The sequence below is a fragment of the Impatiens glandulifera genome, chromosome 1 (genome assembly GCF_907164915.1).
Source record: "Impatiens glandulifera chromosome 1, dImpGla2.1, whole genome shotgun sequence".
NCBI lineage: Eukaryota > Viridiplantae > Streptophyta > Magnoliopsida > Ericales > Balsaminaceae > Impatiens > Impatiens glandulifera.
The window spans coordinates 156,665,782-156,690,624 of record NC_061862.1 but is presented as its reverse complement, the minus strand read 5'-3'; the positions used below and the strand labels follow the sequence as shown (position 1 = coordinate 156,690,624).

Genomic DNA, 24,843 nt, shown 5'->3' with positions numbered 1-24,843 from the left:
TATAAACTTAAGAAATCTAAATCTCATAATAAACAAAAAAAAACAAATGAAACAAATTACCTGAACGAGAGAGGAGAAGAACCGGCGTGGAGGAGGCAGGCGACGGCGGCGCGGAAGAGAGAGAAAGGAGAGAAGAGTGGAATGAAAAAGAGAAGGGTTAGGGTTTGTATTTATAGAGGTTGATGCCGAAGGTTTTCATAAAACTTTCGGTTTTGATATAAGTCAAAACCGAAAGTTTATTAAAGACCCTTCGGAAATAACCATTACTAAATTTAGAATTTTTTTTAATTATGCAAAACCGAAGGTTATTTGTAAAACTTTCGGAATCAAAAAAGGCAAAACCGAAGGTTCTTTGAATAACCTTCGCAATTAAAAATCCAGGGATTTCAACACCGAAGGTTTTTACAAAAACCTTCGCAAATAACCCACATCCAACACTTAGAATTTTTTTTGGTTTTTTGGGAAGGTAAGAACCGAAAGTTCTTTGTAGAAGTTTCGGTAATAGTTAATAAACCCGAAGGTTTTACACCCCACTCGGAATCTATTTTTAATCCCGAAGGATTTGCTCCTCTTGGGAGTATTTAGGAGAGGTTTACAAAAACCTTCGGTAAAAACTGTCGGTAAAGGTCCTTTTTTTACCAGTGTATTAAGTGATCTTGTGAGGTTGAAAGTGACACAATTGTCCTACATCACTCATCAAATATCTACTGTGTGCAAAAAATAAAAATAAAAATAAAAATATGACAGTCAATTCTTTATAATTATATTTATGGTGGAATACAAACATATTTGAGAGCTACCATCTTATAAGTCATCTTTTAAAAACATAATACATGTTAGCAGTTATTTTTTTTAATATTTAGCATTTATAAAAGTTATTATGCATAAAAAGAATAGTTATTTGTGAGAAATAATTAATTATATTAACATATTTAACACCTAATTTATTGATATTGGTGATATATATATATATATATATATATATATATATATATATATATATATATATATATATTTTGTTTTCTTCTTCTTTTAAAACTTATTTTATTGATACTGGTGATATATATATTGTTTTCTTCTTCTTTTAAAACTTATGATTTTGTAGTATGACAAAAAAAAAAAAAAAAAAAAAAAAACTAACAACCTTTCACATCATTATTATGTTTTGAATTGATAAAATAACATATATCTTAACTAATTTCAATGGTATTGCATACTTATGCCAAACTCATTTCTTCTCCTCCATAATTCATAAACGCATATAAGAATGAAATTCAAAACAAATCCCTAAAGTTTAATTTATTAATTGTTTTATTTGAATATTTAACTTTTTATATCATTTATTTTACATATTTAATTTAGAACTTTAATTTTTAATTTAATTTAATTTTTATATTTAGTTTTGTATATAACTTATTTATATGTTTATAACTTTTTTGTGTTTTATCTTATATATTTATATTAATATTTTTTATATATCATAAATTTATAATAATAAATAAAATTGATAGAAAACTAAAGAAATAACTAAATACAATAATTATGTTTCTTAAAAATACTTAAAAAATAAAAAATACATTTCTAATTATAATAATTAAAAATACATCTCTTACAATAAATAAATAAAAATTGTGTAGTATAATTTACGTTTATTTAATTATGTTTAATTTGTTCTTTTATATGCATAAATTATTGATTTATAATTAATTTTATCATAATTTTCTTTAATGAGTGTGGGTTTGAAAATGTATTGGGTTGAATTTGTAAAATTGATAAATATAAAGATAGTTATTGAAAAAGTTAAAAAAGATGATGTAAAATGAAATATTTCTAAAATATTTATTTGAGTTCGAAAATGAATTTTTGAGTTGGAAATAAATTGAGTTTTTGGTTGAAAATAAATTACTGTTTAATTTAATGTGATATTTTCTGTATTTTGAGTTTGAGAATAAATATATAAACAAAGTGAGTTATAATATATTTTTAACATTTACACCGTTTAGAGTTCAATAATATATATATATATATATATATATATATATATATATATATATTTTATATCATATGCAAATTTTTAATTAATTATATATAGTCTATATATTTAACTTTAACAAAGATTAGGTTAGTTAAGCTATCCTCTTATGTTATATGATCTATATATTTAATTTGAAATATTTTATTAAATTCGAGTATATTTTCATCAAAATGATTAACTTATGATAAATTGTCAAATATATTGCGTTTTATAAGAAAAACTAATTTCCATTTCAATAAATCTGTATCTAATACTATTTAGAGTAGATTGAATTTTATCATGTAATATAAAAAGTAGTTTTAAATTAGGTTAATTACTATATCATAAATTTCTATGACTTGATCTCATCACTAAAAAAAATATAATTATGTGATTTTTGTAATGGATAATTGGTATTTGTTTTGGGTTAAAATTTGTATCAAGTCTCAAATTGCTTCTTAATATTATATATATATATATATATTGTGAAATTTTGTTTAATATATTATTAAATAAATATAAAATGCATCATTTCAGAAATTAATAGTTATTTTTTTTTAATTCTTTATGATATATTTTTAATGAATTTTTTCTATTTCAAATTTTATTTAAAAATATTTTTAAAAAATAATATAAACCATAAGTTTAAGATGTCATTAAATTATAAATATTTTAATTTTTATTACAAAATATCTTATCATATTAAAACAATAATAACTAAATTTAAATAGAATACAAAATAAATCATTAAAAAATAAGTTAGAATATAATTGACATATTTTAAATAGTTTATTATTTTAATTTATAATATTATTGTATAATAAAAGGTTATGTTATTTTAAAAAATAAAAACAGATATCTTTTTTAAAAAAATGTTAAAATATATTTAAATTTAAAAAAAATATATATATATACTAATTATTCTTCATTATTCAAGATATTCTATGGTTAGAAATGTTTCTACATGATTTCCTAAATAAATTTAGGGGTTCAAATTTCTCTTTTATGATGATATTGACGAAACCCTAATTTAATGTTGTTTTATTATTGGCTTATCTCCAAGAATTATTATTATCCTGTCCCAATTTAAAATTGTTTTTCTTGGCTTACCTCAATTATAATTAATTATGTTCACTCGTTAACTTATTAACATTTGAAAGTAAATTAATTACCGTAGTTATTTTATAAACATATATATGATTTATCAATAGAACAAGACAACAACTAATATTGATTCAAATTATAGGAATTGGATTGTTACCAAATAAAATAGCTAGTTATAGAATGTCAATCATAAGGGTTATTCATTGATTAGTCATATTTTTGTTGTGATTTTAAATTACTCTAATTATTTTTTATTATGCATAAATTATTTTTAATATATACATATATATATATATATATATATATATATATATATATATATATATATATATATATATATATATATATATATATATATAAATTGTGTTTCAATTGTCAAGTTTAGTTGTCATAGATGATGACATAAATTGATAAGCACACTGCAAATGGTCTAATTAGTTCAATAAGTGTTCATGATACTTTCATACTTAATAAATTAGTTGACCCAGACTTTTGAGAGAAAATATTTTATACATGAGATGCAATTTTTCAATAAAAATAATATTATTTAAATAGATGAGAATGTAAAAACTTATCTCACTTTGCTTTTGTAAATTTTGAGATAACTGTAGATCGCAATGTGATAAGTATGATATAGCATGAGTGAAATTTAAAAAGTTTGTTAAACATAAAAACAAAACTTCTTTTATCACATAGGTGTTGGCTCAATTAAGATAAAGCTAACACAATGAAAGGATGTAAACACAACTCATAAACAGTCATCATCATATACAATAGTTCAATCATCAATAGTAAAATTTAAAGTCAAACATGTGAGGAGGTGAGGATGCGACGTAAATATAATAGTTGAGATTCGAGAATTGCAGATTGAGTTTTAAGAAATACATATTGAGATTATAAAACAGAGTAAGGGTAGTCAAAGATAAATCTCACAATAAAATCATAATTTTAAAATTGTAGGTCTTATATGATTTTGTTGTTTGTTATGTAATCTTTATTTGTTTGTTTCCAATGAGATACTCTAGGGTTGTTGTTTGTCGTCCTTCAATCCAAGCTAGGATATGGAATGTCTAATTTTGATTTTGACATTTTCTTTCACATTTGAACTTTTTAATGAAATGACGCTAAATAATTATTATTTTTAATTAGAAAGTTGTGAATTTAAATATTTTCATCAAACTTCTAATATTTAATCAAATTATTAAATATTAAGGTTAAGATGGTTAAAGCTAAATTTAAAATTTTGTTTTTGTAAGTGACTTTTTGAAAGGTAGTCTTATACAAAACATAGATTTGATCACTTTAAGACCTGCTCATTATTAAGTATCAATTACAATAATTTTGAATTTGAATCCTCCAAAGGATAAGAATCATGAATTAAGCACGAAACATTTATATTTGTATGAATCATAAAAAAAAAAAAGTGTTATTAATTAATTTAGATATAAAATAAAGTTCATAATCTTTCACCTTGAAGAAGGGACGTTGCCCCCACCCTTATAATAACTCTCTTAAACACTTACTTGGTAATATCGTAATACAATCTGTTGGCAATGGTCACTTAAAAATAAAAATAAAAAATCTCTCAAAAGTGTGAATTCTTCGTTTATACTATTTTTTATTAATTTTAAAAATACTAATATAGATGATGTATTTGGCTTAGTTGATTAATTATGTTTATTATATATAAAGAGTTCAAAGATTGCATCACCCTAGGATAAGAGAATCATTTATTAGAGTACTACTATGTATGACAAATCTAATTCTCAAATATTTTGACAAGAATAACAATCATTAAACATCAAAACTTTTTTTTTTTTTGTACATGCAGTTATAAAATAAAACTAACATTCAAAAAAAACTCTATGCATGAAAATTATATGGAAGAATTTCTAGTCAAATAAATTTGAATCAACCTATGTTTGACCGTTCAAATGCCAGTGGTATTTTTTGTTATCCAATGAAATTTAAACATTTTGTTTTCTCTTGATTGAAGGATGTTAAATGCTAGGGCTGCTTCAACATGTAAGTTCTATTTCATTCCTTCTTGTTGATGGTAAAGATTTTGCTAACTATTATCAAACAGTGGTTATATAATAATTAGTTATTTAATTTCTTTTTTATTTAAGTTAAATTAAACATAATTTTTTTTCAAAATTCTATGTCCTTAATTTATATGGCGGAATTCTTCTCCACACATTTGTCAAACTTATATTTATATAAATAAAAATTATATATAAAATTTATTTCAAACATTTTTTTCCTACGTATTATTAACTAGAGTAATACACCATCCTCTTCTCCCTCTTTTTTTTCCGATTAACACAGGACGCCGCTCTTTTTTCGCTTTGCCTCTCGTACCCACCAACAACTATTCCTCTATTAGCAACCCTCATGAGCCATTAAAACCCTTCATTTGCGTTACTCTTATCGGTGCCATCAAGTTTCTTCCCTCCAACTACCTCACCTGAAAACTTCAAGTTGAAGCTCACCTCGATGACATTTTAATTCTTTTAATACAATATTAGAAGCTAGAGAATTTATGAGAAAAAATTATTAAATATATCAAATCAAATAAATCCAATTTGTATATTACAGAGGATACTCTGGAAAATGCAAAACGGCCAAATCAGTTCCATGAGAAATTTAGATGAATATATTAGTAATAAAAATGTTCCATTGAGAAAATACAATACCTATTATTCAGGATGCCTCTCAGATCATGGGTTACTTTTTGACCTTCTCAGTTGCGTTGAGATGCAAGATTTTAATTCATTTGAATTTACGCCAGGTCGTGCAATATCCTTGACTTATGAAGATGGTAAGTTAATACCAAAGCAAAGAGTGATATCTATTATCAAATATATAGCATAATTAATCAAACTAGTGAAAACTATGATGGCGATTATGTATTACGAATCACAATCTGAGTCTATATGGAAGGGAAAAAAATGGATTGTCCTTCCCCATCTTCAGATGATAGAGATAGCTTACTTTCTTCAATCATTCGAGGACAATCGAGTGAGATCGAGCCACTAAGAGCTAAAGTCTTCAGTTATCGTAAGCGAAATTATCCCACCCATACCACAACACTCAAACCATCTAGAAAAGAGGTGAAACGCTTCATGCATGGTTGCTGATGCCGAGACAATATTGATCGATAACGTTCATAAACCTTATGCAACTGGTCTCTTAATGGCTCGTCCTGGTGAAGAGTTCAATGATATTATGGTTGATATTATAATTCTACCATCTTTGGTAATACTAATATCACCACCAGGTCCACCATTAGAACAATACATAGGTCCATCTCCTGGTCCAATAGATCGAATTTTATCATCAAAACTGTGTCTATCAAAAAGTGAAAAAAGCGTTGATTGGGATAATTCTTTCTATCATGATGAATAGGAATTCTTTTAATAATTTCATTATATCATCATTTTCAACTATAGGTTTAAGCTTTGTCAAAAGACTCTCTTTGAATTTGTCATATGAAACTTATAAACCCTTGAGATAGGCCCTTCTATCGATCGAATATAATTATAATAATAATTTCTATCGAATTTGAAGCCAAAGGTAAGAAGATTCAATTTTATAGTACTAGTATTTAACAATACTCCAGATACAAATATAGTTTTAAAATCACCCTCTAGAAAACCTAGATCCGACCAGATATCCAAAAGTAGGTATACATACCTTTCTGCTATCTAAAGAAAGATGAATGTCCTTCTTACCTTCTTTTCTCTAAAGGGCTGTGTAAGCACCTTGTACTTTTGAACATTCACTTACATACTTGGCATGTCTACTACTATATATTGAAACAGAATTTCAGTGTAGAACAAATTTGTCAAAATAAATAAAAAAAAAATGGAGAAAGGGACTCACAAGTATATAGGTGATTATTAATTTCAGAACCTAACTAAATAAAATCCTCCAGAATCAGGGCTTCAAACAAAACATTTAAGAATGAAACTTGAAGCCAACAAAAAGATCAAACCAATTTAACTTTTAATGATAAAACCACCCAACCAAACAAGTTGATTCAGATAGATTAATTAGGACTCGGATTGCATACAAAGAAAAGGGAAGTGGTAAAAAAAAATGGTTGCTTTCGAGAGGCATAACAGGAGCTTCAACCCTAAATATTGTGAAAATCATTTTGATTGGTAGCTGAACCCAAGTTTCTTCTTTTAAGCTTTGCTTCGTTGTTTGATATGGACAGTTTTCAAACTCGAATTCAATAGCTATAAAAACTTATATATGTCCCTGAAATTAAAACAGAAGAAAAGTCCCACATCGGAGAGGAGAACAAGTATAAGAAAACTAAGGAGGGAATAAATATGCTGCTTTGTTAATTATTTCAAACATGATCCTTCAGGCAGCAACAGAGATATGATGAGTGGTCAAAATCTCGCAACTTACTTGCGTGAAGGGTGTCCGCTCAAGCCTGGTTACGACAATTGGGCACCCTAATTTATAACCATCTGATCTCTATTTTAAGTTTATTTTTTTTATTAAAATTATTATATTTTATTATAAAATAATGATACTTTACTAATAATGTAGTTTTATTTTATTTAGAGGTATATAGTTTGTTAAGCATTTTTTTTAATTGTTATAATTTTGGAAATATTAATTTATTTAATCTATTAATATATTTTAAATTCTTAATGAGTATTCATGAAAAACATTCTTTTATATGTGACCAACTATTTCATCAACATCAATACATTTTTCATTGTTCAATCATTGGTGTTGTTTTATTGTTATATTTATCATGTATCTTTAAAGTCCTTTCTTATAAGAGTTTTTCAATTTTTTATTAATAATTAAAACTTTTGATCTTTTTAATTCTTGAAAAAATAAATGTAAAAATAAATTTGTTATTTAAGCGGTTGTCCAAACAATTACACAACTCCTTCTATATAAGTTTCACAATAATTTGTATTTAATAAAACTAACTAACTATTTAAACTAATCATAAGCACAATTTAAGAAATTTCCTTCTTTTTTTCAGCTATATTTGATATAGACAAATCAACAAGTCAAATTCAGTGAATTGTATTTTTTTTAATTGCAATTAATCTTTCTCTACGGCTGGAAAAGTTATCAAAATCTTATTTTAATCCAACAAAAGTCCCATTGTATCCGCAAACATATTCTTAAAAGAAGCCAATTTAACATTTTTCATTTTCAACCTTGAAATGTGAGAGTGCCTTACAGTTCAAGTTCAAGCAGCATTTCAGGTTTGCTGAAATAAACAAATTTATTGATAACATGTAGACTGCCACAACAAACAGATAAATTGGCACCAGAATTAACCACCTGCTCCAGGACAAAGTAGAAACAAATATTATAAAGCCATCGAAAAAGAAAAAAATCTGAAGAAACTATTTTGAGACTATTTTATAACCAACATGGATTAGGATAGGCAAAAGATCTTTACCGAACTTTTGGAAAAGAACAGGTCGCTCATTCAAAAATGCTTGCTTGTCCAGATTTATTTGAACATTTTGATTCCTCCCTAAGGCAGGGAGAAGTACATGAAGCAACCTTAGAACTTCATGAACCTGAACTGGCAAAATAGGATTCATTCTTAGGCTAAGGTGTCTGAGAGACAAGGATATTTATAAAAAACAACACACCAGATTCTGGACTACAGAAATCACAAAATTAGAATGAATCATGGTATATGTAGTCTCATCAGCAGATATCCTGTTTTAAAATATAGTGTATACGCTACACATACACCTTTTTACTAGTAGAAAAGTTACTTCTTTGAAGCAAATATTGGATAGAAATGCTGTGAAAAAATTGTAACTTAAGTAGTTGGGTTAGCATTATCTAGCTCCATCTTTTTGTCAAAATGGGTAAGTTAAATCCCCGTAATGGGAATTCTATGATCAGTTCAATTAAATTAGGAGAATTACTTGGTGATGTTTTCAGAAAAAGAAAATTGGAGTAGATAAGGTGGTTCTGCATTTCAAGCCTATAAGATGTGTGGCTTGAGCAATCACTCCGTGATCACAGAAAGTCTTGAGTCCTTGTGGAAAAAAAATGATTTGTTGAAGATCTAATATAAGAGAATTTATGGTTGTTCTTTTCCTCCTTCCCTACTCTTTCAACTTTGATCATGGAAACAAACACAATATGTGAGCAAGTCACTTGATGTAGATGCTAGTGCTACCCAGAGCCTCTTCATGGTATTTTTCTTGACGAATCCAAAGACGCTTCAGTTCCCCCATATCTTCTTAGATAAATCATAACAAGTCTGGTCTTGAGCTTTTGAGAAGAAAGTTCTATCATCATCATTGTTACGATTTGTCTAAAAAGTGTTGACTGTCTTATCTCATAAAAATTACACGTAAATGATATATGAAAATAATACAATGATAATAAAACAATACAACAGATTATTTAAGAAATGAAGAAAAAATCTTCTCGTTTGCTCCGAGGCCTGTGAAATCACAGTTCCCTTAAAACAGTTTCACCGTCTCCCGTTTGTGCTGGAGAGTTTCGTCGGTGGCTGCTTCCCAGGGTACAACGGAACCTGCAATGATTTAGCACAGAAAACCACTGCAACAGCGAACTAAACAAAAGTACCTGAATCACAATCACCGGGTTTCGCACAGAAATGATCGAGTCAAGAAACTCGAAGAACGCTCACAAGAACACTCACAAGAATACTCACAAGAACAAGAAAAGACTTTAGAATTCTAGAGAGAAGTGATAAGATAATGTGTGGAGAAGAATACAATGTGAAGGGATATTTATAGTTGAAAATTAAACTCATAATCAATTCTTTAATCCAACGGTCACTAATCCATCATCCATTCATCCAACGGTTATCGTTGCTTGCCTTTTCATTATCTTTGCAAGTTACATCCTACAATAAATATTTTGTAGTTACAATGGCAATTAACATCATTTGTTAATTGCCTCATTCAAGACATTTATGTTAATTGTAACAATTAACAAATTTAATTCACAATGAATTTGATGTGAATTTCATTTGGATGAAATTTCACCTTAATTCACATTTGAATTTCATGTGAATTTCATTTGGATTAATTTCACTTTAATTCACATTTGAATTTTATGTGAATTTCATTTGAATTAATTTCACTTTAATTCACATTTGAATTTCATGTGAATTTCATTTGGATTAATTTCACTTTAATTCACATTTGAATTTGGTGTGAATTTCATTTGGATTAATTTCACACTTAATTCACATTTGAATTTGGTGTGAATTTCATTAGCCCAAATGTCATTTCCATTTAACTAATGGAATTAGTTTAATTCCAACAATCCCCCACATTAATGGAAATTGAAAGATTAACCCGGTGAAAGGTTCAACAGTTGAATTTTACATAGGATAGGTAGGTGTAACCCTTTGAACCTTCCCTTATGAAAGTATATAACTTTACTAGCCGATTAGTAGACTCGATGTCCTTGAACTATTCTGCCTTTTGTGTAAACGATTACACACTTTCACATAAAATTCTTCCTGATACATGTCAGTTCTCATGATTGTGTTCGTTTTGGCCATGAACACTCGCCTGGTTCAGTGAGAGGGTCTAGAATTGAGCCGTGCAATTCTTTCGAAGCGGCCCCACTTCTCTCTCACATAGGTGATCTCTTTATTCATAAAGAATCATTAAAAACCTGTGTGCTTATCCTTTCCCGAAATGCTATTTTATCGTAGGATTTTTACCCATAGCAATCTACCAAGTTTAGTACAATTAGGTTGTCCCATTGAACCTAGTTCTTGGGATCTCCAGTCATCATAGGTTGGGTTTCCCTTCATACTAACTTATTGTAGGCTTAAGTCCCATTCCTTGTGAGGACTTTAACACCAACTCTCTATTTAACCCTTTGGTTAGCGGATCCGCAATATTATCTTTTGATTTTACGTAATCAATTGAGATAATTCCAGTAGAGAGTAATTGTCTAATGGTATTATGTCTACGACGTATATGTCTAGACTTACCATTATACATATGACTCTTAGCTCGTCCAATCGCAGATTGACTATCACAATGAATAGAAATTGCTGGTACGGGCTTAGACCATATTGGAATATCTTCTAAGAATAGACGTAGCCATTCAGCTTCTTCACCACATTTGTCAAGAGCTATAAATTCAGATTCCATCGTGGATCTTGCAATAACAGTTTGTTTAGAAGATTTCCAAGATATAGCAGCACCTCCAAGTGTAAATACATATCCACTTGTTGACTTAGAGTCTTTCATATCTGAAATCCAATTAGCATCAGTGTACCCTTCGATAACAGCAGGATGTCTCGTGTAGTGCAGACCATAATCACGAGTATTTCTTAAATACCTAAGTAATCGTACAATGGCTTTCCAATGATTATTACCCGGATTACTCGTGTATCTACTTAGTTTGCTTACTGCATAGGCTATATCTGGTCTTGTACAACTCATTAAGTACATTAGACTCCCAATTATTCGAGAATATTCTAATTGAGATACACTCTCTCCGCGATTTTTAGATAGATGTTGACTCGTATCTATCGGAGTCTTAGCCAATGCAGAATCATCATTGTTAAATTTTTCGAGGATTTTATCCACATAATGTGACTGACTTAGAACTATCCCTTCCGATGTTCTAATCACTTTGATTCCAAGAATCACATCAGCCAATCCCATATCTTTCATGTCAAATTTTGAATTTAACATATCTTTAGTGGATTTAACCATTTTATCATCACTTCCAATGATAAGTATGTCATCTACATAAAGACATAATATGACGTAACCATTTTTTGTGTCTTTAATATAAATACATTTATCACATTCATTGATCTTAAATCCACTTGAGATCATAGCATGATCAAATTTCTCATGCCATTGTTTTGGAGCTTGTTTTAAGCCATACAATGACTTAACTAATTTACAAACTTTATTTTCTTGCCCTTGAGAAGAAAACCCTTGAGGTTGATCTATGTAAATTTCTTCTTCCAAGTCTCCATTTAAGAAAGCTGTTTTTACGTCCATTTGATGAACTTCTAGATTGCGCAAAGAAGCAATCGCAAGAATTAATCGAATAGAAGTTATTCTCGTAACTGGAGAATATGTATCAAAATAATCAAGACCTTCTCGTTGGCGATATCCTTTTACCACCAGTCTTGCCTTATATTTATCAATTGATCCATCAGCTTTCATTTTCCTTTTGAAAATCCATCGGCAACCTAGTGGTTTATTTCCCGGAGGAAGATCCACTAGTTCCCATGTATGGTTTTGCAAGATAGATTCTATCTCACTATTAATTGCCTCTTTCCATTGAGGCCCTTCAGACGAGTTAATTGCCTCATTATACGTTTGAGGTTCACTTTCCATCATGAAAGTAATAAAATCTGGACCAAATGATTTTTCGGTTCTAGCTCGTTTACTTCGTCTAAGTTCAACCTCAACTTCATTCTCCTTTTCTTGTTCATCTAGTTCAAGAAATCCTTTTGGAGAACGTTGTTCTTCATTAGACTTATATGGAAGTACATGTTCAAAGAACGATGCATTTCTCGATTCCATTATCGTATTCTTATGAATATCCGGAATGTCCGATTTAAATACAAGAAAACGATAAGCACTACTGTTATGTGCATATCCAATAAATATACAATCAACAGTTTTTGGTCCAACTTTCACCTTTTTAGGTAATGGTACGGCTACCTTAGCTAGACACCCCCACATTCGTAAGTATTCATATGATGGTTTTCTTTCATGCCATAATTCATATGGACTCTTATCTAGCTTCTTTCGTGGAACCTTATTTAAAAGGTAATTAGCTGTCAAAATAGCTTCTCCCCACATGTTATGTGGTAGACCAGAACTTAATAGAAGTGAATTCATCATTTCTTTTAATGTTCTATTTTTTCTCTCAGCCGTACCATTTTGCTGAGGAGAATAAGGTGCTGTCGTCTCATGGATTATACCATGTTGAGCACATAGCTCGGCAAAAGGAGATTCATATTCACCTCCTCTATCACTTCTTAACACCTTGATCTTTTTACCAAGTTGGTTTTCAACCTCATTTTTATAAAGAGTGAATTTTTCTATGGCTTCATCTTTACTTTTAAGAATATACACATAACAAAATTTTGTGTTATCATCAATAAAAGTAATGAAATATTTTCCTCCACCACGTGTTGGTGTTCCTTTTAAATCACACACATCTGTATGAATTAAATCAAGCGGTCTATTACTTCTTTCAACGTTTCGAAAGGATGATCTCGTCAATTTCGCTTCAACACAAATTTCACACTTGTGTTTCTCATTAATTTCGAATGTAGGTATACTATTCAATTTTATTAATCGATGCATCGAATCATAATTAATATGACCTAGTCTACCATGCCATAAAATGGAAGACTCCAACAAATAAATAGAAGACTTATTCTTTTCATTCATACTTGGCTTAACTGCCATTACATTTAGCTTAAAAAGCCCATCAGTAGCATAACCTCTACCTACAAACATTCCACCTTTGGATAAAATAATTTTATCCGACTCAATCACAATTCTAAAACCATGCTTACTTAGAAGAGATCCGGATATCAAATTTTTCCGAATCTCCGGAACATACAACACATTAGTCAATGTTAAATCTTTCCCTGAAGACAACCTTAACACCACTTTTCCTTCACCTTGTATGTCAGAAGTGGCAGAATTCCCCATGAACAGCTTTTCACCATTCTTCACTTCTTCGAGGCTTGAAAATACATCTTTGTTGGAGCAAACATGTCTTGTAGCTCCTGTGTCAACCCACCACTCTCGTGGATTAGACCCCACCAAGTTAACCTCAGATATCATCGCACATAGATCCATGTCCGATAATCCTTGAGTCAAGTTAGCCTCTCGAACTCTTCTCGGCTTCTTGCACTCGGAAGATCTATGGCCCATGCCATTGCAATTGAAACACTTGCCAGTGAACTTCTTAGAGATTCTGATATTATGAGAACTATACGTATACAATATAAAATCTAGGTTTGACAGTACCTTAGTAACTGCCGATAAGATGTGTCAATAAGATGAGAGATTAGAGAGTAGAGAATGAGAATAATTGCAGATCTGCAATTGATAGGAAGAAGAGATTGAATTAGAAGAGAGATTAGACGAGATGTAGAATGGGAATAGGAAGAGTTAATCAGGATTACCTGAAGAGTCAATTCATCAGTCGTGGTTTCGAATCCAGTTTAGCAAGTATTTAAGACAGAATCATTCACCCCTTTACAGGACTCTCTAACTGCCTTTGCCAGCTGGCAAGACCAGCTGTTACTACCCTTCTGTTATAACTAATGCAGTTACTCAACTGCTACAAGACCTTTCATATGCTGTGTAACAACTTATTCCAAACTAAAAGACCTGCTGTGTGAATACAGCTTATTAACAACGAAATTACCGAAATTACCGAACCTGCCGACTTCGTTAACAATCCGTCGACTTATTAAGAGTTAGAAACCCTAACCCTAAAATCCTCTCGTAACATTAGCCTCCCCATCAACACTTGTTCGCCCACGAACAAGTTGATTGAAAGAAGCTGTGTCTCCCACCGTCAACACAAATTGAGGATACTTTGTCATCAACCATGACTCTTCCTCCCCGCTAGCATCATCATCTGAAGCGTTAGACCACCTGATCAGGAATTGTCCCATACTGACTCCATCCTTCCAAACAATTCTCTCATCTAGAATTGCCACTGGTTCCACAAGGCTGTCCTCTTGTAGGATAGGAATATGAGGATTGGCTACTGCATTTCCCCTCGTAACATTAGCCTCCCCTTCAATATTTGTTCGACGAACAACACAATTAAAAGAAGAAGCCAACTTATTTCCAACAAACCAAAGTTTTGGAAATTCATGTTCCAACCAAGATTCATTCTCCCCTGTAGATAATAAATGAAGGTTTAATTGACACTCCCAAGTATCTGGTGGCTCTTCAAACCACACAAATTGTTTCAAAATATCTCCCAATTGTAAGGCATAAGAACAATTGCAAAACTCTGCATCTGGTGGTTCTTCAAACCATAATAAGTAGTTGCATCTCATCCATGTTTTATACCATAAAAAGCAAGATCCAACATAAGGTCTCAAACTGACAGTCTGCGCTCCCTCTTTCAAACAAATTTGGTGATCATAGCTTCTATTAGGAGGTAAACCGGTTGGCTCTTGGAACAAATCGTTAAACTCATAAAGAAGATCTCTTATCTGATTCTCTATATCCGTCTCGGGTAATGAAGCCAGGAATGAAAACAATTCTGTATTATTATCTTCTTGATGTATGATACTCAACATAGCCACCTTTGCTCCCTTTCTGATTGTAGTTCCCAAGGTTCGGCCTTCTAACATTTCCACTTCCTTGGTAGTATGACCGTGTAAATTCACCATTCTTCCTGATTGTTGAAAGGACATTACCAATCCATTAAAATCCCAATTTAGATTACCCAAGGTTGACAGCCATTCGATCCCCAAAATGATATCATATTTTGGTATGGACATCAGTCTTGCATTAACAACAAAATCCTCACCCTGGGAAGACCATTTCAAACCCCTGCATTCACTGCTGGTTATTAACTGATGCCCGTTCGCCACTGTTACAGTTAACGGTCTTGTAGGAGATGTGACAAACTCAGTACCTCGAATTGCCCTAGGATTCACAAAATTATGTGTGCTGCCTGAATCCACCAACACATATACAGTGTTCTTACCCACATTGCCTTTGATCTTCATTGTCTCAAATGTGGTAGCTCCTTCGAGGCTCACTGCCAATGCCTCTACTGTTATTTCTTCTGTTTCTGTTCCGTCAATATCATCCACTTGACTTTCAGCTTCCATCACTTCAATACTCATAACTACAGGCCCAGACTTACATCTATGCCCATATTCCCACCTTTCTTCACAATAGAAACATTGATTCTTCTTTCTTCGTTCATCCAAAGTTTTCTGGTCGATATTAACCCTTCGAGAACTCTGATTAGTGACTGCTGGTTTCGACAATGCTCCCTCATTAACAGCACTAATAGAAGTACTCGTACCTGATCGATTATAGCCTCCCAAGTAGTTGCTTCTACTGCCAAATACAAGTTGCTTAGGATTGGGCAGTAGAGGACTCCCTTTATTTGCTAGATAGCCCCGGCGTACCAATGAATCACACACTGCCTCTTGCAATTTAATATTTGTTCTCTCTTGCAGTTTAGCCATTCCCATAGCCTCCGATAATGATCCCGGTTTTTGAATTCTGATTGGATTTGCAATCTCCTCTTTCAATCCGTTTAAATAACCTTTAATCGAGTACTCTTCCGTAAGGTGTGGTAACTTGTAGATGACGTCCAAGTAATTCTTACCAAATTCCTTAACCGAAGCTGACTGTTTAAGATCTTTCCATTCGTCTAACGGATCATCAAATTCACTCGGACCAAACTCTTTTAGTACCAGCGCCTTTAACTCCTGCCAAGTCATAGCTCTTCCCGGTAACCTGTGTTGTAGATGAGAACTGAACCAACATCGGGCTCTTCCTTTTAAGTGTGCACAAGCATATTCTAATTTTGATTCTTCCAATGTGTGATCCACCTGAAAGAACATTTCCACTTCATATATCCAATCATCTACCTCCTCGCCATTAAATTTCGGGAAATCCATTTTTGATAGTCTCGTCGGTGGTTGATACATATAATCACGTGGTTCTCTATCTTCAGGATGTTCACCTCGATATCTTCTTTCTTCACCACGTCTGCGATCAGGTTGGCGTCCACCTCCGTATTCACCTCCACCTTCACCTCTCGGATCTGGATTATTGCTACTGGATGCTGGAGTTAGCCGTATAAGTGCATCGTTCATTGAAGTCATCATTGCCTCCATCCGATCGAAACGATTTTCTTGCGCTTGTAAGCGTTCTTCCTGCGCCTGGCTACGGCTACGTATCTCATTCAGTTCTCCTTCCATTCGCGTTTCCACCATAATGCCAAGAAAGTTGCTCTGATACCAATGATATTATGAGAACTATACGTATACAATATAAAATCTAGGTTTGACAGTACCTTAGTAACTGCCGATAAGATGTGTCAATAAGATGAGAGATTAGAGAGTAGAGAATGAGAATAATTGCAGATCTGCAATTGATAGGAAGAAGAGATTGAATTAGAAGAGAGATTAGACGAGATGTAGAATGGGAATAGGAAGAGTTAATCAGGATTACCTGAAGAGTCAATTCATCAGTCGTGGTTTCGAATCCAGTTTAGCAAGTATTTAAGACAGAATCATTCACCCCTTTACAGGACTCTCTAACTGCCTTTGCCAGCTGGCAAGACCAGCTGTTACTACCCTTCTGTTATAACTAATGCAGTTACTCAACTGCTACAAGACTTTTCATATGCTGTGTAACAACTTATTCCAAACTAAAAGACCTGCTGTGTGAATACAGCTTATTAACAACGAAATTACCGAAATTACCGAACCTGCCGACTTCGTTAACAATCCGTCGACTTATTAAGAGTTAGAAACCCTAACCCTAAAATCCTCTCGTAACAGATTCCTCCTTTAGGATTAAGGCTCCGGTTTTTGACAAAAGAATTGTGTTTCTTCTTGTCTTTACCATGCTCAACCACATTTGCTTTAGCCACATGTTGACTAAAGTATTTTTTTGAGGCGCTTTTATTTTCCTCTTCAATGCGTAGACGAATCACCAATTCTTCTACGTTCATCTCCTTTCGCTTGTGCTTAAGGTAGTTCTTGAAATCGTTCAAGACGGTGGCAACTTCTCAATAATAGCAGCCACTTGGAAAGTTTCTCCCAAACTCATGCCCTCAGCATGAATTTCGTGCAAAATAACTTGGATCTCTTGAACTTGTTTAATGACCGGTCTTGAATCTACCATTTTGTAGTCCAAAAATCGACCGACCATAAACTTTTTTGCACCCGCATCTTCTGTTTTGTACTTACGTTCAAGAGATTGCCATAGTTCTTTGGCCGTATTCTTTTCACTGTACACATTGTACAATGAATCTGATAAGCCATTCAGCACGTAATTTCTGCATAAGAAATCTGAATGGTGCCAAGCATCAATGGCCGAAGCCGCTTGCACATCAACTTTCGGATGCACGTTTGCATCCGACGATGAAGCCACGTTTGGCTCATCGATTTTGGGAGTGGGAGGATCCTCCGTGAGGAATCGCGCAAGACTTAGGGTCGTGAGGTAGAAGAACATCTTTTGTTGCCATCTCTTAAAGTTTGATCCATCAAACTTTTCTGGCTTATCTAGATGGTTAGCTGGAACTGGCATCCTCATGTTAGAAGCAGGTGTTTCGGTAGTCATTCTGAATCACAAAACCAGAAACGTGTAAGAATCTGAGATAAGTAATATTTGCTGACTGTTTTAAGATTGTTGACTGTCTTATCTCATAAAAATTACACGTAAATGATATATGAAAATAATAAAATGATAATAAAACAATACAACAGATTATTTAAGAAATGAAGAAAAAATCTTCTCGTTTGCTCCGAGGCCTGTGAAATCACAGTTCCCTTAAAACAGTTTCACCGTCTCCCGTTTGTGCTGGAGAGTTTCGTCGGTGGCTGCTTCCCAGGGTACAACGGAACCTGCAATGATTTAGCACAGAAAACCACTGCAACAGCGAACTAAACAAAAGTACCTGAATCACAATCACCGGGTTTCGCACAGAAATGATCGAGTCAAGAAACTCGAAGAACGCTCACAAGAACACTCACAAGAACAAGAAAAGACTTTAGAATTCTAGAGAGAGAAGTGATAAGATAATGTGTGGAGAAGAATACAATGTGAAGGGATATTTATAGTTGAAAATTAAACTCATAATCAATTCTTTAATCCAACGGTCACTAATCCATCATCCATTCATCCAACGGTTATCGTTGCTTGCCTTTTCATTATCTTTGCAAGTTACATCCTACAATAAATATTTTGTAGTTACAATGGCAATTAACATCATTTGTTAATTGCCTCATTCAAGACATTTATGTTAATTGTAACAATTAACAAATTTAATTCACAATGAATTTGATGTGAATTTCATTTGGATGAAATTTCACCTTAATTCACATTTGAATTTCATGTGAATTTCATTTGGATTAATTTCACTTTAATTCACATTTGAATTTTATGTGAATTTCATTTGGATTAATTTCACTTTAATTCACATTTGAATTTTATGTGAATTTCATTTGGATTAATTTCACTTTAATTCACATTTGAATTTGGTGTGAATTTCATTTGGATTAATTTCACACTTAATTCACATTTAAATTTGGTGTGAATTTCATTAGCCCAAATGTCATTTCCATTTAATTAATGGAATTAGTTTAATTCCAACAAAAAGATATGGGAAACTGAATCTAACGGAAGTTATAGCGCCAAGGTTTTGAGGAAAGAGAAGAATGTTGATGCCAAAGCTAACTTGGGTTCTCCTAACCTGGAGAGGAGTGTTGTACCCACTAATAAAACAAAAGGGCAAAAGAATATAGATATGGAGGTTGATCAATCTTCTGTTGTTGTTGTTGCTGCTGCTATTCCATCCAAGGCTGAACCATTCTATAGACAACCAGAACCAGAAGGCTCCAGCTTGGAAAAAGAAATTGTGAAATACGGTTCACAATTGATAACAGGTGCAAAGAAGTTAGAATTAGACAATAAGTTGGTGACATGTTTGTGTTGACAGGTTAGTTAATATAGAATTAGGTTATATAGTTTAGGGGTTGTTTAACATGAAGATTTTTGTTTTTCTTGAATCCCTGCAGTGGGGAGATGCTGAGTATCACCAAGAGACATTGGAAAACTTGAGGACTTCTTCTGAAAATTAGAGCTCCAAATGTGCATATTATTTAAGTTTGTATAATGTGGTGGTGCCTGTTTTCAATCTGATTGCTTGCAATGATGATTCTAATGGTATAGTCATGCGTTTGCTTGCTGTGTCTATTTCAGGTTATTATCTTAGATACAGTCGATGCAGAATTGCAGGTTGTCGAAGTCAATTTCTCTTCAGGAGGAGGATGCTAATTAAAGTTGTTCTCACTCCTGATAAAGGTCAAGAGACGTCTTCTTCTTCTGAGTTGCTACCCATCAACTTCCCTGGATTGGCAAAGGTTGAGGAGGAACATTGTTCTGGAGTGATGTAGGGGTTAATCAGCGTTGGTTGTGTTTTTACAGTCAATGAAGAAGGAAGAGGAGACACCATCTTTGTTTACAGGCATGCAGTGAAAAATCTACTTATGTTTGGCTAGAGGTAGTTTCTCTATCCCTTGATCATATCCATGTCTAGCAATATTAGTTTTTTTTTGTTTACAGGCAGTGAAAAATCTACTTCTGGTCATTTTATACATGTATTTGTTGACCACCTACAAATTGAATGGTGTGGGTTAGCTGCAGCTTCCTCTTGCTCATTGCTTTCCTTCTATTCCGGTGTATTCCTTTAACCCCTTTTGTTTATCATTAAACTTCAATGTCGACGCAGTTTTAGTTTATCATTAAACTTCAACATTGACGCAGTTTTTAGATTTATGAACTTGAGATAGGAGTCTTGTTATCAAACCTAATAATCGAGGATGTTAAACTTTTTGTACATATATTTTTTTGCTAATTGAATAGTTACTAGCATATAGCATGGACTTGTTTGGTTATGAGTTAGAATCACTTTTGATTGACTAATAGCTAGTTTTTATTGACATATAAGAGACTTTTAATTGATATTTTAGAATGAAAGAATCTAGATATTGTTAAATTCAATATTTATCCTAAATAGTTCCTATATTTAGCCTGCAATATCTTAGGATAAAGTGATGAAGGGGAAGAAGAAGGGGATCTTGCTATGCTATTTATGTGTTATTGTGGTGTTCAATTCTAGTTTCTTTAGATTTCCAATCATAGCGTTGGATGTTTCAATTTTTATTGCCGGAAACACAATCGATTTTGTCATTTACTGGAGGTTCAGCGTCATCTCAGGTCATTAGTACATGGGAGGTGAAGAACAAGATTGACTTTATCTCGCTATCATACACTCGACATGCAGAGGATGTTCATGAAGTAAGGAAGTAATTTCAACTTTACTTTCTTTCTTCATGCTATTGGTATAATCTTTAATCTTCTAAAAGGCTCGTGATTTCCTAGCAAAGCTAGGTGATCTTTCTCAAACTCAAATATTTGCAAAAATTGAGAATGTTGAGGTGAATGTCCTTGCAGCATATCTTTATGTATAAAACAAATTTTCTCCCTTTAGGGCTTAACCCATTTTGATGAGATCCTAAAAGAGGCAGATGGAATTATTCTTTCTCGTTGCAATCTTGGAGTAGAACTCCCACCTGAAAAGGTTTGCAGTTCATGTTTTGGAGTTTTACTTTGATTTTGATTTCATGACTCATTTATGATACTTTACACAGTTTCTATATTTTACTTCATGATATGTCATGCTTTGCAATATTTTGGAATAAGAATAGGAATAACCAAGAATTTAAGAATCTACATTTGTTATGATTTATAGATTATCTAAAAATGTAAGCTGATTCATGATGCAAAAAATAATTTGGAATAAGAATAGGAATAACCAAGAATCTAAATCTGTTATTTTTTGCTTATGGCTTCAAAGGCATTCCTGTTTCAAAAGGCTGCTCTTTACATGTGTAACATGGCTGGAAAGACCGCAGTGGTGACTCGTGTTAAAAAATAATTTGTATATTAAATGAAGCAACAAAAATCCTACTAGAATCTGAAAATCACTATCCAAAATATCTAATACCAAACTAAAAATAAAATTTTCTTTTAACTTTGCCATTTTTAATTAGATCGTGAATGTGGAAAAATACGAGTTTTTAAATAGGCTCTATGTGTTCCTAGATACACCTCTCTCCAAGTTTCCATTGTGAAGATGCCTAAGCAATGAAGACTCTTTTCATACCTGTCCATGTGTTCTGTCAACGGCGAACTCAGGACCGGGGACGAATGAATCGCAGTTCTTCCTGTGTACGGCGAAGACTTGAGTGGCTTGACGGATGGAAAGCATGTTGTGTTTGGACAGGTTGTTGATGGAATGGATGTTGTGAAGGCGATTGAGATAGTTGGATAGTCTGGTGGTAGCCTGGTAGGACTTCGAAGGCTGTTATAATTGTTGAGATAGATAGATTGTGGTCAGGTTGTTGCTTAAATCTTTGGATGCTGCTTATAGATCAATCTATCTATCGATTATGCTTTTATTTCATCTTCTTTTAATGATTCTTGGCTTTGTTTGCTAAGAGTCTAAGACTAAGAAATTGTGCTATGCTAAATTGCTAATGGTGATTATTATTATTATTATCATAAATCATGATCCAAGATATCTCTTCAGAATTACAGAACTTGATTACTGATAGAGAAAAATTTTCAATGATGTTTTAGGTATTGTATATTTGTTGGTATTTAGTTCATTATTTAGAAATTATTTCAGGTGAGTTGGTAGATAATAAGATAAATATCTAAAAAATGTCAAATGGATCTGATATATCCAATCTACCGGTTTATATCCGAATGTATATGTAGTGATAAAGTATAATCGATGCAAATGTTGAAATGTAATTTATCAAAAAAAAAAAAAAATACAACTCAATTCAAGATCATCTTTAACCATAATAATAAAAATCAAATTTAAATATGAGACTAACTCATTAATAAAAAAAATAGTAAGTAAATCATAAAAATTGAAATAGAATATAAAAGTGGTTTTTAAATTGCCACATTTTAATGTATGTTTTTTTTAGTGTATAGAGATTTATTTTTAAATCATAATTCAATTTTTAAATTGTTTTTTTTAGAAAACTGCATCTTCAATCCTTTAAATATATTTATGTATTATTCCAAACTAGTATGAACCAAGAATACTTGATTTGTCTGTTATAAGATGGGATTTAGAGTCTGAATTGAATATGATATCCACTACAATCTTATTTTTTTTAGACCTATTAACTAACTTAATTAGTTAATAAATTTTATTTGAAATTGTTATTATATTAATATTTTTATTTGATTTTGTTTAATTAGTTGTTTTAAAATTAATTAAAAAATATTGAATATGAATTATTAAAAAATAGAGTTGAATATTAAAATAGTTGTAAAATTGACCTAATATCTAATATTCAATCCATCTAGGTCGGCCCTGAGGATTGGGCCAATATGCAATTTAGATTTTGTGGTCATTTAAATAGTTGAATATTAATATCTGAATATGAATTATCGAAAAAATAGAGTTAATATTAAAATAGACATAATATCTTATATATTCAATCCGGCCGGATGTAAATTTAGATTTTGTGGCCATATTTTTTTTTATTTCATTTGTAATGAAATAAAAAAATGAGATAAATATATATATATATATATATATATATATATATATTTATATATATAATATGAAAAAAGAAAAATGGAAAAATGGAAAAATGGAAAAATAAGATTAATAATATAATATATAATTAATTATACTATTATATTTGAAAATTGGGGGCTATGCAACGATATATTTTGTATTATCAAGGGTCGGTCCTAAATCCGTTGGATACATGGTCTAGAATCTTGATTGAGTATAACCGATGTATTATGATTGTATTTAAATTTATCTAAAAAATTGACGCAATTCGTTCGTAATTATCCTAATTTATTGTATTTATTTCTATTAGAGGTGACAATTCATTTTGGGTTGGCAAATTCGAGTTGATAGGCTGACGAGTTGAGCGATATTAACCTAAACTTGACATGCTTAGTATTTTGTGTCAAAATCTCTAACCTGAACCCAATTTGTTTATTTCTAATTAGTGTTGACCCCATTTAATTAAAAATAAATAGGATTTTAATTAATTTATTAGATTTTTAACATAATATTTTGTAGCTTAGTGGTTCAAGATTAAGAAAACAAATTTTATTGGGTTATTAATTGAAATCTCATCAATAACATTTTTGTTAATAATTTGTTTTAACTAAAATTTAGGCATTAAATTGTTTTTCCACCGAATGGGACAGCCCAATTATTGAGGTCAACACTATTTGTAATCAACCTAAACCTGACTCAATTGACTTGGCTCAACTCGGATCCACAATTGATTTAACCCGATGTAAATAATATTACATATCTCTATTTCATATGAACAATGAAGTTAAATCACAACGAACAAAAATAAATAAATGTGTAACTCCAACGACAAAAAGCGACTTTCATAACTAGGAATAAGGATGACAATGGGTAGCCTACCTGTTGGGTAATGAAATACACATCCTTGAACCCGATCTTTATTTTATTACCCGACCCCGAGTATCGGCCCGACGGGTATCTCTAGGGGTGTTCATCGGTTCGGTTTTCGGGTTATTCGAGTTTCTCGGTTCGGTTTATTCAAATTTTTAATTTTTTTAGCCAATTTGAAAACCGAACTAAATTTGAATAAATTTTAATTAAACCGAACCGAATTTGAATTTAATATTTGGTTCGAATAATTCAAATTCGTTTTTATTTTTTGGAATTAGCATAACTCAAAATAAATTGCACCAAGCCATGAATTAAACTAGTGTCTGTCTATTCTACCACTAGACCACATATGCTTTTGTTTCATTTTTCTTTATTTGTATCCTCATCACCTATTCATTGGATACCCGATCTTTTTATAAATACCCTTTTATCCAATTAAAATATGATTTTTTATTTATTATTTTCTAAATATTATA

General features: G+C 31.6%; 1 protein-coding gene and 1 non-coding gene across 2 annotated transcripts; both read left to right on the top strand.

The window, feature by feature from the left end:
- The first annotated feature begins 7,505 nt into the window (after positions 1-7,505).
- Positions 7,506-7,610, top strand: LOC124923132. Its single transcript, XR_007098146.1, has one exon. It is a non-coding gene; the product is annotated as a small nucleolar RNA Z279/snoR105/snoR108 (small nucleolar RNA).
- Positions 7,611-20,063: 12,453 nt separating this feature from the next.
- On the top strand, positions 20,064-22,225 carry LOC124912562 (pyruvate kinase 1, cytosolic-like). The gene is made up of 8 exons (XM_047453204.1): positions 20,064-20,252; positions 20,317-20,356; positions 20,455-20,570; positions 21,034-21,189; positions 21,258-21,329; positions 21,383-21,472; positions 21,749-21,808; positions 22,178-22,225. The coding sequence occupies exons 1-8, from the start codon at positions 20,064-20,066 to the stop codon at positions 22,223-22,225; spliced, it is 771 nt and encodes a 256-aa protein (XP_047309160.1).
- Positions 22,226-24,843: the final 2,618 nt, after the last annotated feature.

Bases quoted from the DNA above. Each gene is read 5' to 3' on its own strand.
- LOC124912562 (XM_047453204.1), top strand. From the start codon at position 20,064: ATGCGTTTGCTTGCTGTGTCTATTTCAGGTTATTATCTTAGATACAGT. The intron at 20,571-21,033 runs GTATTCCTTTAA...TTCCAATCATAG, and splicing joins TGCTTTCCTTCTATTCCGGT to CGTTGGATGTTTCAATTTTT. The intron at 21,190-21,257 runs GTAAGGAAGTAA...ATCTTCTAAAAG, and splicing joins ATGCAGAGGATGTTCATGAA to GCTCGTGATTTCCTAGCAAA.